Consider the following 15589-nt stretch of genomic DNA (forward strand, 5'->3'; position numbering starts at 1 on the left):
GCCTGATGCACTACAAGCATGCAAGTCTTTATTTTTTGCTACTCCAACACACTTTTGTCTTTATTACATAGTTTCTTTATAGCATGATTTAAAGCTTTACAAAAAAAATGAGAGAAAATCAAATATTTACAAAATCTATCTGTGCAAACGTCGTCTTTTACACCACTCTCCTAAAGTAATCGAAAGGCATGCATACAAATAAACTTTGGTATGTTAACAAAACTACTTTTTTTCTTAGTAGAAGCTTTTATGTACACGTGGTAGAACAGGTTTATCACTTTGACTTAAGTACATTTAAACAACAATACATGTTAACTTAACAAACCGAGACCAGCAGTGCAAACACTGAGGTCAACACTTCGGCCAGCCACAAGATTGCATGTAAATTCCCCTAAAAGGTCATGACTGCGTTAGGCTTGAAGTGAGTCATTATACAACAACTTTGGCAAATAGGCACAATAAAATGAAAAGTTTTATTATTTAGTATACCTGTTGTAAATCTGTAAAATAAACCGGCAGTTCAAATGGGTGGAAACATGAGAAAATACTCTTAAAAAACTAAAGTTACTAATGAGTTTAAAATGTCTGTATACATCATGTATACATTCAGAAAAAGGCATTTACAAGGGCAGCGTCGAATGTCCGGCAACATAGGAAATATAGAAGATTAAATATACTACGGTTATTCAATCTCTTGTTTCAAAAAAATATAACACAATTTTTTTTTACATGATATTTTGTGATTGTACATCAACTCTCTATTCCCTACTCATAGCTACAGCAAGAAAATACATTTTTGAACACCATGAAAGCCTTCCACTTCAGCTACAAAGTGGCAACACTAAATCGTTTATAGTTACATTACAAAATATTCTGTCATCTGGAACGCCTTCAAGAGAGAATCGATATCCAAGTAAGCATGATCCAAAATGTGAAAATGAAGATAAAAGTAGCAGTGTGTGAATGCCAGTGTCAAAGGAAAAACATGATTTGAGTGCATCACTTAATACTTTTACAAAAAAAAAAAAAAAAAAAACTTTAATAAAAAGAAAATGAACAACAATCCAAAACCAATATAAAATATGATCAGGTCTACCTGCTATGCTGTAAAAGCCAGAGGGGTGATAATGGGGCTAAGTAGTGTCCTTAGCTGCTGTGGCTGTTGGGATGGAGGATTTGCCGCTGCTGCCGTTGTGGGACCTGTAGCTGGTGAAGCTGGGGGTGTGTATGGTGCGGATGCTCTTTCCACCTGGGCCCAAAGGTGTGGGCGACAGAGGGGAGGGGGAAGAGGATGAGGAGGAGGAGGAGGAGAATGAAGAGGAGGAGGAGTGGACTCGACCATTCTGCGAGGAAAACGAGAGAGCTTTACCTGTGTGCTGTGAGGGTGTGGGAAGTTTGAGGGATCCGTTAGACAGGGAGGGGATATGGGTGGAAGGTAGGGAGCTGGAACGAGGTGGGTGAGAGGACAGAATGGAGGACTTTGTCACAAAGGAGGAAGAGGAAGAAGGGTTAATGGGGTTAGTAGCATCTGAATTCTGTGTGGACTGGGAGCTGCCTTTAGTAGAGCTAGGATAAAAAGCAGGGATTTTAGAGATGGGTATAGTAGGGGAAGTCGTTTTATGATCCCCTCCCACTCTTTTAGCACTTCCGTTAGCCTGTAAACAGAGATGCCAAAACAGATACTTGTTGTCAAAAAAAGAAAACTGGTAAAATAATACATTTAAAAAAGGCAAGACAATGTTAAACAAAACTACAAGTTATTTACATGGACAGACACTATGACTACACAAGCATTAATATAACTAAGACAGAACTAAAAGACACCAAAAAACAAAACAAAAAAACAAAACAATAAAAAATACCCAGATACAAAAGCTGTCTTTTTTTTTTTACTGGGTTACACAAAAGGTGAGAAACTGAACTGACAGACATGTTACCAAGAAACAGAACCAGGCAAAGGTTAGACAGTGCAATGGCAGACAGGATGGGTCTCTCTACAGAGTGGCTGTTTGTTAGAGGGATTGTTAGGCCTTGGGAAGAGCTGTTGGAGACATTTCAGAGAATAGATACGCATAAGAGGTCCGGAGAGAATTAGGTAATAGGGTTAGGTGTTTGAAGAGTGATAGCAGATAGGGGAAAATGTGGGCCAGTGTTCCAGTGAAAGTGACGATGCAAGGTGGGTGGGTTATGCCGAAATCTTGACGGTAAGAGAATGTATCACCTTGGGGTTAAGTAAGCTGTGCAGTGATGTTGGGTTTGAGCAGAGTTGCATTGTGAGAAGGGAGGAGCATAGCCAAAAAATGTTTTTAAAAAGTCAGGTAAGTTTGTATCAAACATAGCCATAAGCATCTTAGGGCTTGGCAACACTGTTTAGGAACTCAGCTGTGATGGGAATTGGAGATGTGATGACAACTCAGATGATGACAGGATAGGATTCCGTTTGTCTCTGCCTTTTTTCCCTTCTTTTTTTTTAGCCACCAACACAGTGAAAACCATGAGCAGTGTGGACATGCAGAAGCATACAGTACAGTGATGTTATGGGGATAACAGTCAAGAGTCAAACATGCCTTCGTGTCAGAGCAGACTCGAGAGAAACGTGAACAGATCCACAGTCGCCACTATCGTGACTTTATTTTTTTCACAACACTTGAAACCTCACAGCTTTGGAAGTCTTCCCACCCCCACCCTCCCTCATATGCCACATGCTTTCGATTCCCTATATTTGTTCCCTGTAGTCTCTGTTAAGACCCTACAGTAAAACTACCTGTCGGAACTGCCTCTGAGCGTCCTGCAGTTTTTGCTGTTTTCCTGCTTTGTCAGTTGTACCCGGTGACTGCCTGGACTTCGCAGACAAAGGGACGGGCATCCGACTAGTAGGGGAAGCGACACTGGTATTCTGCAGGGGATCCAAATGAAAAACAAAACAGAAAATAAAAAAAAAGATAGAAAAAACACACCAAATAGGAAGTATGAAAAGTCGAGGCACTAACAGGTTTAAAAAAAAACAAAAAAATCCCCGTTCATTCAATACGTCAACAATCAACGCCAGTGAAAGATCATGCACCCAGTGGGACCATAAAGCCATTATACACAAGGCATGCAGTCAAGAACAAGGATAATTAGAGCTTGATCATCATGACAGTGTCTCTGATGATGAGTGTGCCACTTGCTGAAAACCTCTTGAGTTTTAGCAATAAACTGAAGAAGAAAGATGGTAGCCAGGAACCAAACAAAATGCCACACCCAATCATGTCACCATGATTTTGTACTGAAGAGGGGAGTCATTTCCATTTCCAAGCACCTGTGGGGGGAGGGGATTAATGATTTTGTAATTTCAGTGGTTAAGGTGGGAGTGGAGGTAAGTTAGAAAACTGAAAGAGAAGAAACCCAAAGCCTCCGGGAACAACAAGAGCTAAAGAGAGACCTGTTGTACGGTGCTGGGGACACTGGGGACAGTGTTGGTGTTGGTGGTGGTAGAAGGGTTGATTACAGGGCGTGGAAGGAGCTGAGGTTTAGGCTTCTTCTGCAGTGAATTTTTGCTAGGTACCTTAGGGCCAGACCCTTTGGAGGTAGGCAGAGAGGACGACCTCTTCAGCCCTACTCCGACTGAGCTTTTCTCATTCCCTGTATTTGCTTCCTCAGTGTTAACCGACTCATCAGGGGAGCGTGGTCCCATCTCACTAATCGTCGTCTCTAGCTGCTTGATGGTCTGCTCCAGGCTGTCTAGCGTCTTGTAGGTGTTCTTCCGAATCTCATCCGTCCTGCCGAGAGCTTCGGAGTTCTGCTTTTTCAGCGGGGCAGTGTCTGTTCCCCTGGGAGTATCTGCAAAGGATTTTGAGCGCGTAATCTCATATCTCTTCGCTTCTTTGTGCTGCCTGATTGTACCATCGGATTCTTCTTCGTCTTCATACACAACCACCTGTAGCGTCTTCTTGCCTGACTTGGTGCCTGTGCGAATGGCCTGAGTCAGTGCTGCCAGCTGTTTCTTAGGGAACTTGAACTTGAATTTCTTCTTCCCATCCTTGGAGTCTCCATTTGAATCTAAGTTTACCCCGTTGTCTGTTAGTTCAGATATCGAAGAAGAGGATGAAGATGATAGGCTGGCATGATCTGTAGCTCCCTGTGAGCTGCTGATTTTTTTGCCATCAACCATCTCAGCCCCTTCTGCGATGACCGGCAGCCCACTACTTCTCTCTGTGTCGGATTCCTCACTCTCCTCCTCAATGCGCTCTTCTGCAAGCATCCTCTCCAGTTCCTCCTCGCATTCAAAGATGGTAGAAAGGCGCTTGTAAGCTGAACGGATATCCATCGGCTCATCAAAGATGATGATGACGGGCTTCTTGTTGAAGCCGTTATCCTGCGGCACTGAAGGATCAACTGTGGTGTTTCCTCGATTCGCTGCATTGCCTACAGTAACAGTCTGCACACTTCCTTTTTTGGCATTGACCAGTTCTTGGTACTCTCCACAAGACAGTGGCTGAACCTTGGTGTTGGTGATCATAAATGCAATGTTGTCTGGGGGTGGAGGTGCCTCTTCTCCAGGCAAGTCAGGACTGAGACTAGCACCCCCATCAAGATCATCAATAGTGCTTTTAGGTGGACTGCTGTTCTCGTCAGGAGTCTTTTTGGATGGAGCACCATACCGTTTAGGTGCTGCTTTAACAGCACCTGTTTTTGTGGTCGCCACTGGGTCAGTTACTATATTCTTACTAGACGAAACAGGCTCCTGGATGATCTTACTTTTCTTTTCAGTATGAACTTTAAGGATTTTTCCCTTCTGCATTTCTGCACTGGTCTTCAAGGATTCAGAGCGTTTAACATGCTTCTTTGGCAGTTTAAACGCATTAAGTCCCACAGGCTTAGGTGATATAGGTGGGGGTGATTTGGGTGTTGGAGACAGTGGTGGCCGCTGCTGTTGTTGCTGCTGCTGGCTTGGAGAAATGTCATTAACATTGACATTTGACACCTGTGTCGGAGACTGTGGGGGCTCTCTGTGATGGTCGTTGGTGTCTTCCAGTCGCGATGGGGGTGGATGATCTTTGGGAATCTGGCCCGTCACATAATATATGACCTGTGATTGTGAAATTTAAAAATGTGTCAATGTTTCATAGCTTTCTAACGCTAGAGTATAAGTTAAACATATGTGATTATAGTATATGTAGTTAAAAGTCATACATACCCCTTGGCTCTGTCGAACAGTTGTATTCCCATTTTCATCTGTGTCTGGATCTTTATCCTCTCGACTGGGCTCTGAGCTCTGCTAGGACAGTGTGTGGGGGAATAATATTACAGTGTAACTGGCGTGCCAGGCTGTGCTGGATTAACTGTGAAATCACATTTGGTTGCAGAACGATCTGCGGCGTCAAAACTACAAGATTTGTCAATTACCTTTAACAACTGCTTTTTTATACTATTACAGTATTAAATCCTACATAAAAACGCACATGGGACAGAGTTTTGAAAAGCCAAAATAGAATATAATTCATGTTGATTGATGTATACATATATAAATCACATAATATAAATATAAAACTGAATTGAATATTTTTTCTGTTTTTTATTTCACATATCGAGTTTTACATCATTATACTATATTTAAAAGCCAGCTGTAGACTCAGCATCTAAAAAGTGGAAAATGTGGAAGTGCCTTAAACCTGCATTCTTTCTAATGACCAACAGGGGGAGACTGCTAAATTGTGACTGTTCAATAAAAGTCTGTGACATATGTATCTTATTTTTTAGTTAATTTATGACCTCATTAAACACATTAATGACGAGCTTAGTCTCATTTTGTAAATTGTTATATGTTCTAGTGTATGGTTAACCTTTAACCAACTTATCAACCTTTAATTGATAAGTTGCTTTTTTTGGGGGGTTAAAAATCTATTAAAAATCACCCATCACTTATTGTGGTTTCTAATAAAAAACAAAAAACAAGCAAACAAACAAACAACAAATAAAAATTTGCTCAAATGGTGGCTTAAAAGGACCCCATAATCTAATGGAGAACATCACAGAGCCTATGTACATCTTTAAATACAGTTTATGTTCCTAACTTGTTTCTCTTTTTTTCAGTGAAATAATTAAAATTTTTAAAATTTCAGCAAAACAGTAAACTTTAATGTAATGTACTATTTACTGTGATTATAAGCTTAACCAAATAGCATACCTCTTATTTGTTTCTCTCAGAGAGCGGATACTTCCAGTTCATCTTTTCAAAACTAGTAAAAGTTGATGCACTTCACACACCTAGTCCTATTTGCTTTATCGTTTCGACTAAAAAAGTAATACTCAACATGTATCAAATGATTGGTTAGGGAGGTGTAAAGCTGGGAAAAGCGAACTGAGGTGAAGTTGTGCAAAGAGAAACGGAAAAGTCATTCCTCAGAAAAGTATAGGAGAGGAGAAGGAGCATGCAAAGTGGTCAGGCTGACCTCTAGTGAACCAAGTCTGCAAAAATAGATTGTGTCTACAGTGCATTTTACTGATGTTCTTTCAATTGTCAAAAATCTAGGGCATATCAAGCAATTGTCAAATGTCATTAAAGAAAGACACGAGACGATTTAATAGCCTGTAAGGTACAGTGCTGAGGTTTTTATTGATTTGGATGAAAAGACAAGTGAGAGTTCTGAAACACATCATAGTCTAGACCAGGCATACAGAAGACACAGCATCTTTTCAGAAGCTCAATTTTATGCAGACTTAATCCTGGAAAAAAAAAAATTAAAGCTCTGATATCCAGCAGGATCAAAAGAGGGAGGAAAACTCAGGCAGCAAGGAAAGGAAGCTTTGTGGAGGCAGCTGCTACAGGTTTCTCTCGAGCAAAAGCAAGAGCAGAGGAGTGTTAAGACACAGCCATTGATTGTTTCATACAGTTGGCAAAGGCAGGCAGTTAGCTGGGCAGCTGCACCGGGACATATATTTTACCTTTTTCTCTTTGAGGGGTAATAAAGCCCCCGGTCTTAGCTCTCTGATTTGTGGTTCAATTCGAGCGGTGGGCTCTACCAAATTTTTCACCCCTACATCCTTAACTGTGCACTTCTGGAAAACCTGAAGAGTGGAGAAAGGTAAGGGGAACAACGGGACAAGGGTTTTGAGGAGCATCTTCACAACTGCACAGCTGTAAAACGCCACAATTTGAAAAAAGTGCAGTAAAGTTCAATGAAAGTTATCTCTTCGGCAGCTGTCAGCACCCATCCTTTGCCACTTCCAAGGAAGTCACCCACCACAGGAAGAAATGATAAGCAACCCACTCCCACAACGCAGAAATCAATCAAATCCAGCATCCTAATTTCCATATGTCAGTTAAATTGATTGTATTTGCACATGTTTGAAAGGAGCGTGTGAGTGTGCGTGTTGTATATGGATCTAACCTGGAGCTCTGCCATGATCTTGTCCCCTTCATCTTCCTCTTCTCTCGTAACCAGGGGAGGAGTGGCTGGCTTCGGCTTGGTCTCCGGTGCAACCTTGGCGGGCTTGGGTTGGGGAGAGGGAGGTGGGGCCTCCTCTTCGCCCTCCTGTGAGAAATAATGTGAGGGAAATTATTCTTGTATTTTTAACAAGCAGCAAAGTTTGTGGAAATGAAAATGGATACTGCATTCATGTTGGATGAGCGTAAAGACAGAGTTAAAGGCAAAGTTAAACAGCATCTCTCCTGAAAATGGCAACCTTTACACTTTGGAGAAAGCCTAAATAGCTCTTTCCCCTTTTCTTCCAGTTTTAATGCAGTGGCTTAACTAAATCCCACTTGGCTCTACGCTTAGCGCACAGACACAAGAATGGTTTTTTTTACTCTCTCCAACCTTTTAAAGCACCAACCTGAGTCGAGACAGACTCCTTCCTGTTGGTGTAGACGACCTCACCAGAGCGTGTAGTGGTCATGCCTGAGCTGGAGCTAGGGTAGGTTTTCCTTGGCGGAGGCGGTGGTGGGGACTTGTTTGGCTTTTCACACCCCTGTTTTGTCAAACTTTCAGTGGTTGCTGGCTTGATGGCAGTTTTGGAGAGTTTCTCTAGTGCTGGCTTGGCAGATTTCTCCACCAGAGGCTTAGGGAGTTTCTCGGACCCCTTCTTTGCTGGTTTGTCTGATTGAGGGCCTGACTGGGGCTCTTCTGTCATACAGGGCAATAGGAAACAACATTAAGGTATGTAGATAAAGCAAAAAAAAAGTTGTTTAAGTTACATTTGTGTGTGATTTCTACCTGATGGTAGCTCAACAGGGTTGTGAATGTCTTCTTCTACAATACCAGCAGCAGGCAGTGCTGTGTTCTCTTCTACCTCTAGACTTGGAATTCCCTTCATCATGTTTGCCTGAGCCTCTTGTAGGATCTTCTCAAACTCTTTTCCATCATAATGACCCATATTCTGCCTCCTCTCTTCCCACTCTTTCTCTGCCGCCTGGACAGTGCAGACAAAACAAACATACCAAAGAGTTTACGGTTGTCAGATGTGCAAACTAAATGAGGGACTATTATTTCTAAACAAAAACAATACATTAAATACATTAGAGATTTTCAGGACACTCATAAAATAAACTGAGTATTAGCACGGCTAATGTCAGCATATACAAGTAAATGAAAATTACAAGGTGGGTAAACATACCTTTATGGAAACAGCTCTGCTTTTGTTCTTTTCCTTACTGCTCTGAAGCTCTTCTATCACAAGATCCTGGCTGGCTGTTCCATTACTGTTCCCATGAGTCTTTTTGTAGCGGGTGGGACTCGGTGGATCTGTGTCAACCGCTTTGGGAGCCTCGCGGTCTTGACTCTTGCTAAGGTTGGGACTGGAGATATGAGTGGGGCTAGGTGTGGCTGGGGGACTAGGTTGAGATGTCAAAGCCGCAGATTGCTGGGACTGCTGAATGTGGACCGGGGAGCTCTGGACATGATGGATGACCACCGGGGATGAAGGCATCACCTCGGATTTGATGGTGGAGCTCTGAGGCTCTAGCGGGGCTGAGGTTGAGTCAGGTTGGCCTGGTGCTGGAGAAACATCTGCAGGGGTGTCTACTGCTACTGCGGGGCTGTTGTCCACCGTGGCATTACTGGAAAGCTCAGGCCCTTTCTGAGAAAACTCAGTAGCACACCTGCAGAGGGAAGGGAAACAAAAAGAAATGCACATCATACAGAAACACTGGCGAAAGAAATGTTTGTGCAACAACGCTCAGAAATTTGTATTCGCAAGTTATGGTCTTTTAAAACTGTTATTAGGACTATACTACATCAAACCTTGCTGTAAAGTAGACAAATAACACTACATATTTAATGACATGAGGGATAAACCATCACAAAATCTAAATTGCAACAGGTGGGTTTGGCAACAGGGCATATTTTTGGTTAAAAAAAAAAGAGGGAGAGCAGGAGAAAAGTCAAGAGCCAGTTTGGCATCTATATTAAAATGGAAATTAGGTGCTGCATTGCCCACCAAATTAATTCACTTATCGGTTGAGTGAAGGTGATGGAAGTAAATCTGGACGCCAAAGCCTTCTGTCCGCACAGAATGACCTCTTTGATGGGATGAAGGCTGGCTTGCCACTATAATCAAACGGTACAATCTCCCACATCATAGACCCCAGCGAGGAGCCCCGCAAAGTGCTTTTTGTTTTCATCTTCAATTCCCCCTCTCGCACTCAGCTCCCATACTCCAACACATCTTCTCATTTTTCCCTGCTTTATCTTTTCATTCTCCATTTCCCCCCTACCTTCTCAGGCTGCTGAGTGTGTCGGTCAAGCTCTTCACCCTTTTCAGCATACTGTCCAATTTGTGGGGCTCTTCTTTCAAAAACTTGACAGCTTCTACTTCCACCCTGAGCACAGCCCGCATTCTGGCTTGAAGGGCTGGGAACTCTCCTGATGAAATTTAAACAGAGAGGGAAAAAATTGTAAAATACTCCTATTTTAGAATATTTCTGCTCATAATCCTTTTCTCTTTAATTGAGAAATGTTAATTACAATGTGATTTTTTGTGAAAAATTGCTTGTATTTGGCATGGATTTTTACTGCGCAAAGCTGAATGATAATGTAAGTATATTGGAGTAAGGAACATTAATGTCATGGGAAGGCAGTCACCATACCTTTAAGCCCTGCCAGAGATTCTCCCACCTTCCTCAGGGTTACCGCTCCCTCTTCCACATCTTTTAGGGTCACTGCTCTGTGTGTTGTGGCTGAGTCATTCTGCAGAGAACCTACATACTGTTCCAGCTCGCTGCAGAAAAAAACGGAAAGTAATCTAGAGTTGAGTGACTTTTAAAAAAAACTGCCTGGCAAATTCACTCACTGGCCACTTTGATAGGTACACCTGTTCGTATCTGCAAATATCTAATCAGCCAATCGCGTTGCAGCATGTAGACATGGTCAAGATGACCTGCTGCAGTTCAAATTGAGCACCAGGGCGGGGAAGAAAGGTGATATAAATGAATCTGAATGTGGCGTGGTTGTTAGTACCAAACGGGCTGGGTTGAATATTTCAGAAACTGTTGATCTACTGAGATTTTCCCACACAGCTATCTCTACGGGTGACAGAAAATAGTCTGAAAATGAGAAAATATCCAGTAAGTGGCAGTTCTCTGGGCGAAAATGCCTGAAGATGCCAGAAGTCAAAGGAGAATGGCCAATCTGCTTTGAACTGATAGGAAGGCAACAATAACTCAAATAACCACTCACTGCGACCAAGATATACACAACAGTATCTCTGGAAGCCTCCTGTCAGCTAAGAACAGCAGAATTATGCTACAATTGGCGCAGCCTCAAAATTAAGAGAATAGAAGACTAAAACAAAAAAAACAAAACAAAAAAAAAACCAATCCCTGTTCTGATAAGTCTCAGTTTCTGCTTAGACATTCAGATATTAGGGTTAGAACTGGGCATAAACAACATGGATCTATTCTGCTTTGTATCAGTGGTTCACGTGGTTTAATGGCATAGAATAGTACAAGCACCTTACTACAAATTGAGCACTGCTTAAACGCCACAGGCTACCTGACTATTGTTACTGACCATGTCTATCCCTTTATGACCACAGTGTACCCATCATGTGATGACTGCTTCCAGCAGGACAACACACCATGTCACAAAACTCAAATCATCTCCAGCTGGGTTCTTACATGACAATGAGTTTTCTGTACTCAGTCTCTAGACCTCAATGCATTAGAGCACCTGTGAGATGTAGTGAAATGGGAGATTCTCAGAAACTGTGTGATGCTATCATGCCATTATGGCCCAAAATTGGCATCTAATGAGTGTATACTTGAAAAACAAAACAAAACAAACAAGCCAAAAAACCCTGCATAAACAGGCTCTTATTATGATTGTTTGCACTGTATAAACACCAGGGGGCAGGATACAATCATGTTTCTTAAAGATCATAAGCCAAAACTGGGGAAAGGTAGGAAAAGTCTCTGGGATTGATGCATGAAAAGCAATAGTGCATATGATATGTAAAATTCATCTTAACTGTGCAGTCCTCTTTCCTGTCTACACTGGATTGCTTAATCTAGACTGGATCTGGTCTTATCCCAAACCCCCAAATATTTACACACCGAATGAGGGCTTATTTGTGAGAAAGCACTTCCTCACATAGAAATCATATCACCCTGCCTGAGAGCCATCCCGGTGCTAGAGAAAGCTGGCTGTTCCAAAGGGAAATGTGCTGTATGATAACATTGTCTGCAGTGTTGGATTGCATGAGAGGGAACTAAAATCACATTTCATTGTGGCCAGGTACCCTTGAGAAACACTCTTTTATAGGAGTCCCCTGAAGGGATTAGGAAAGGCAACAAGGAGACAGTGTGTTAAATGCCCTTCTATGCAAAGGCTTTTTGGTAGTGAGAATGATGGATTTTTCCTTTTTTATGGAGCCTCCAACAGAACAAAAATACTGTTTGTTCAATAATGTATCCCTCTGTTTGCCAGGGTATAGGAGGCAGCCTTTAAAGACCACTTGCATTGCATTTGCATGAGGAATTTGGCACTATTCTTACTTTCTTTCATAATTCTTTCTCGTGAACTGAAACGGGCAGTATGGGACACCAAGAATTCCACTTAAGGCGAAAATAGCTTCAAATACTGCAGTTGTTCAGATTAAAAAACAACTATATTTTTGCTCCGTGAAAGCTTTCATCCACTGAAAATGACCACTGTCAGATTTAATAAGTTTTTTTTCTTTTTCTGTGTGACTCCATTAAGGTTTTCCTGTGTTTTTATGGTATGAGTTTCCATATTTTAAGGGGTGAGTTTTAAAAAAAGGTTACAAAATATGGTCTGATAGATTGAATTCTCTCAAGAGGGCAGCAGTTTTCACACCACGCACTCCAAATGGTTCTAAAGCCAAGCAGCTCTAATTGCCATGCCTTATTTAAGGGGCCAGGAGCTGTGTTTTGCTGACTCACAAATGGCTGCATACCAAGTGTAACAAGGGGCTTAACACAGCTTCAGTGCCCCGACTTCCTCCTGTTCATTTCCCAGAATCCAAGAACTGCTATGATTGTGTTTATTGGAGCATATGTTCGCCGCTGTCTAGCAAGACAACACTGTTTGACCTTGTCTGTAAACATCCAAATAAAAAGGATTCAATTACTGCTCCCTGTTGGCAAGACGAGGCGAATGAATTCAAATAAGAGCAGGGCGGTGAGTAATTACTCCACAGTTGAGTCCATTGTTTTAGACCGCTGTCTCTGAGAGGCAGGCGTAGCTTGCCTGCATAAACCTGTGGGCTGTAATTTAGAGGGTGTTGGCTTGTCAAAGCGTTTAGGATTGAATGGCTCAGGTGAGCTGATAACAGCGAAGCCTTTTGGGGGCAAATGTAGTTGCAGATATGTGCACTACATCAACTGTCAGACTTTTGAAAAACTTTGTTGAATGCAAACAAACGTGTCTATCCATTTTAGACACAATGAAAACAAAACGGCATCTGTTGTGTTGGGTAATGAGTGAGTCCTGAGCAGTCTTACCTGAGCTGTGTGAGGACACGCTCCTCCAGACCCAAGTACTTGTGCCTGTCCTCTTCTACCACAGCTCTCTGTCGCTGAACAGGGTCCTCCATACGCCGCATTGCTTCTGCAAGTTTAATACTGATTTCCTGCTCTGCCCGCTTCAGCTGCACCCGTAATGCCTCCTGATTCTGGAGCTGAAGCGATGTACATAGCAAAGTGAAAGTTATTAGAGGACCTGGACTAGTAAACCGAGATATATGGCTTTTTGGGTATCCCACTTAATCACATGCATATACACAGCTGGAAATGTGGACAAACGCAACAGTTTAATTTAATTAAAATGGAGACAAAGTCTTGCCTGCAGCTGCCTCATCTGATGCAGTTGCATCCTGAGGTCAGAAACATTCTTCCTGAACTGCAGGAGGTTTACTTTGAGTGGAACTGAGCCCTTGTCTGGTGGGCTTGCACTGTTCTTGGGAGACAAGACCGGAGAACCACCTGGACCAAGAGAAGAAGAAAAAAACCCACACAGCACAGCTTAAGTTTGTTTTCTGAAAATTACGACCCATATGTACATACTAAAACCTTTGAAATCAAAGCTCATAATAACTCTTATGAACTTTAAAAAATTCTAGTAAACATTATTAGGGAGGCTTTAAAGTGTAGATTTTTTTTTCCTTTTTCAAGCACTCACTCTACTTATTAGCAGGCAGAATGTAAATGCCTGTAAACACACTTTTTCTGACCTAATGTCCCAAATGTTCAGCAAAGATTTCTTCTAATTTTTGTGGCATCATTTCTACCTCATATGTACTATAGATATGTTAACACTCTTATTAGTTGCAGCTGGAAATGGCTGTCAACTAATTATTTCAGTCACTGCTAAAGATGAAGAACAGGCTGAAACCATGGAAACCAAAGTAACTTACATCCATGGTGGAAGTCCCTAAATAGAAAGTAAGAGCAATATTTCAAACTGCACCATGAGATTGAAATGTAATGACCCTATAGAACTACACGTTCAGTCACAACAGACAACACTGGTTTTGTCAAACACAGCATGTAAAGGAGGAGCTTGAGTGGGTTGCAAAGCAGCTTGCAATGAGCACCAACTGTAGGTGGGCTAAAGCAATTTTAATACTGCACCCCACTTGATCAGGTTACTTGGTCTTTAAGTTTTGTTTACTAGGTTATATAGTTAGGGTGTTTGTTTTAGTATTTATGTTCTCCTGGTTCTTATCTAGGGGCTTTGTTGTTTAGTTGTTAACACATTTGCCTTACAAAAGTCTTAAAAGATCGAGCCTGGGAGGAAACACAAATCCAGCCTCAGGGTTTCACAGGCTAGTACCGATAACAAGCCTGGATAAATGGGAGGGCATATTCATTTGCTGTGGTGACCCCTTGGGAAATAAACAGCTGAAATTACCTCATCTTCTAGCTTTGATCTATACTCAGATGTGCTTCCATTTTTTTTCTTTTAACATATATGAATGCCATCAGGGACTGCAGTTACAGGATCTAAGTGCTCATCTTAATTATCGTGCATTGTCCTTTTTAAATAAACCTGAAACTAGTCATAAGGATATCAGCAGAGGTGTCAGCTGATGTGGGATGACAGTGAGGTCAGCTGAGCTTGACTTTGTGTCCCGTGTAGCTAAATTAACACTGCATGCATTCAGTTTTACAGTAACATATCTTTTCAAAAATGTGTGTCAATTAACCTGGAATCTTAGTTCACTATATAAATAGTTGAAGTAGGGCCAATTTTCTGGTAGAGAGCAGTTTCAAGGTCTGTGTATTATCCACAGTAACTTGGGAATTCTTTCTGAAAGGATGCATTTGTGCTGTATTTTTAACAGAATTATGAAATGAATGTTTGTTACTGTATATTTGAGGCAAATGTCAAAACCATCTGCAAGAATGGATACCACAAGAGGCAAGTACAAATTTTCTTGTGTAATTAAGAGCAGCCAATCCTTTAAACTCAAAAAAATACAAAGAAAACAGTGTCCATCCATTTTAGTTAAGAGAAACTTACCAGTGCTCCCTAAATTCTTTTGACATATACCATGGCGCAGTGAAAGAACACACTTTTGTCTTTGTAATCCCCCAAATCTATTTACAGCGTGAACAGACCTGAACTACTGGTTACAATGTATATTTTGAAAGAAGGACACGCTGGGTGGTGACAATCAAGAAGCATGTGAGGGATTAAACGAATATCCTCACGTTTTTTCATGTTAGAGGCTGTCTGGCGAGATCAAAGAAGACCCTGTAACTTTTCTGATGTTTTGAAGATTTGCTCAAACACAGCATGACAAGTAAATCCCTCTGAAAACTACATACTCCATGAAATGTTTCTTGAGACACGAGCTTAGCTTTCAAGACACATAAATAGAGTTGTGTTTGTGCTTCGCCACTGGTGAGGTTGCAGATCTTTTTATCAAGCTAAGGTCTGGCCGCAGAACGCTGCGGCGCGGAGATTGAATCGCTGAATCATCTTGGCAGGCTTGAGAAGTAATAGCATCTTGTTTTAAGTAGTGCTTTGAGGGGCTTGTGTTAGCTGCGCTGGCTCTCATCTCTTAACTCCTATTAAACTGGATGAACTGGGTAAAGGAGTGCAAGGAAATATGAACTGATGACAAGCAAAGAAGCCTAACTTTG

At 41.7% G+C, this 15589-nt stretch overlaps 1 protein-coding gene across 13 annotated transcripts in view; it reads right to left on the reverse strand.

Moving 5' to 3' along the window:
* Nucleotides 1-2: 2 nt before the first annotated feature.
* kiaa1217 (KIAA1217 ortholog) overlaps nucleotides 3-15589 on the reverse strand; it is a 119404-nt gene continuing 103817 nt past the window's right edge. For 8 of the 13 annotated variants that reach the window (XM_084939425.1, XM_084939432.1, XM_084939423.1 and 5 more), the window contains 13 exons: nucleotides 13284-13423; nucleotides 12944-13119; nucleotides 10070-10200; nucleotides 9698-9845; nucleotides 8599-9082; nucleotides 8199-8394; nucleotides 7819-8108; nucleotides 7374-7517; nucleotides 6928-7050; nucleotides 5180-5260; nucleotides 3425-5071; nucleotides 2765-2896; nucleotides 3-1655 (listed from right to left, as the gene is read on the reverse strand). In XM_084939425.1, the coding sequence (XP_084795551.1) occupies nucleotides 1134-1655; nucleotides 2765-2896; nucleotides 3425-5071; nucleotides 5180-5260; nucleotides 6928-7050; nucleotides 7374-7517; nucleotides 7819-8108; nucleotides 8199-8394; nucleotides 8599-9082; nucleotides 9698-9845; nucleotides 10070-10200; nucleotides 12944-13119; nucleotides 13284-13423 (4214 nt within the window). In that variant the 3' untranslated portion in view covers nucleotides 3-1133. The remainder of the gene's footprint in view (nucleotides 1656-2764; nucleotides 2897-3424; nucleotides 5072-5179; nucleotides 5261-6927; nucleotides 7051-7373; nucleotides 7518-7818; nucleotides 8109-8198; nucleotides 8395-8598; nucleotides 9083-9697; nucleotides 9846-10069; nucleotides 10201-12943; nucleotides 13120-13283; nucleotides 13424-15589) is intronic. The other 5 variants (XM_084939426.1, XM_084939422.1, XM_084939421.1 and 2 more) reach the window with 5 other exon arrangements.

The sequence above is a fragment of the Perissodus microlepis genome, chromosome 9, assembly GCF_051167445.1.
Source record: "Perissodus microlepis isolate ML-2025 ecotype Zambia chromosome 9, ASM5116744v1, whole genome shotgun sequence".
In the NCBI taxonomy this organism is placed as follows: Eukaryota; Metazoa; Chordata; class Actinopteri; order Cichliformes; family Cichlidae; genus Perissodus; species Perissodus microlepis.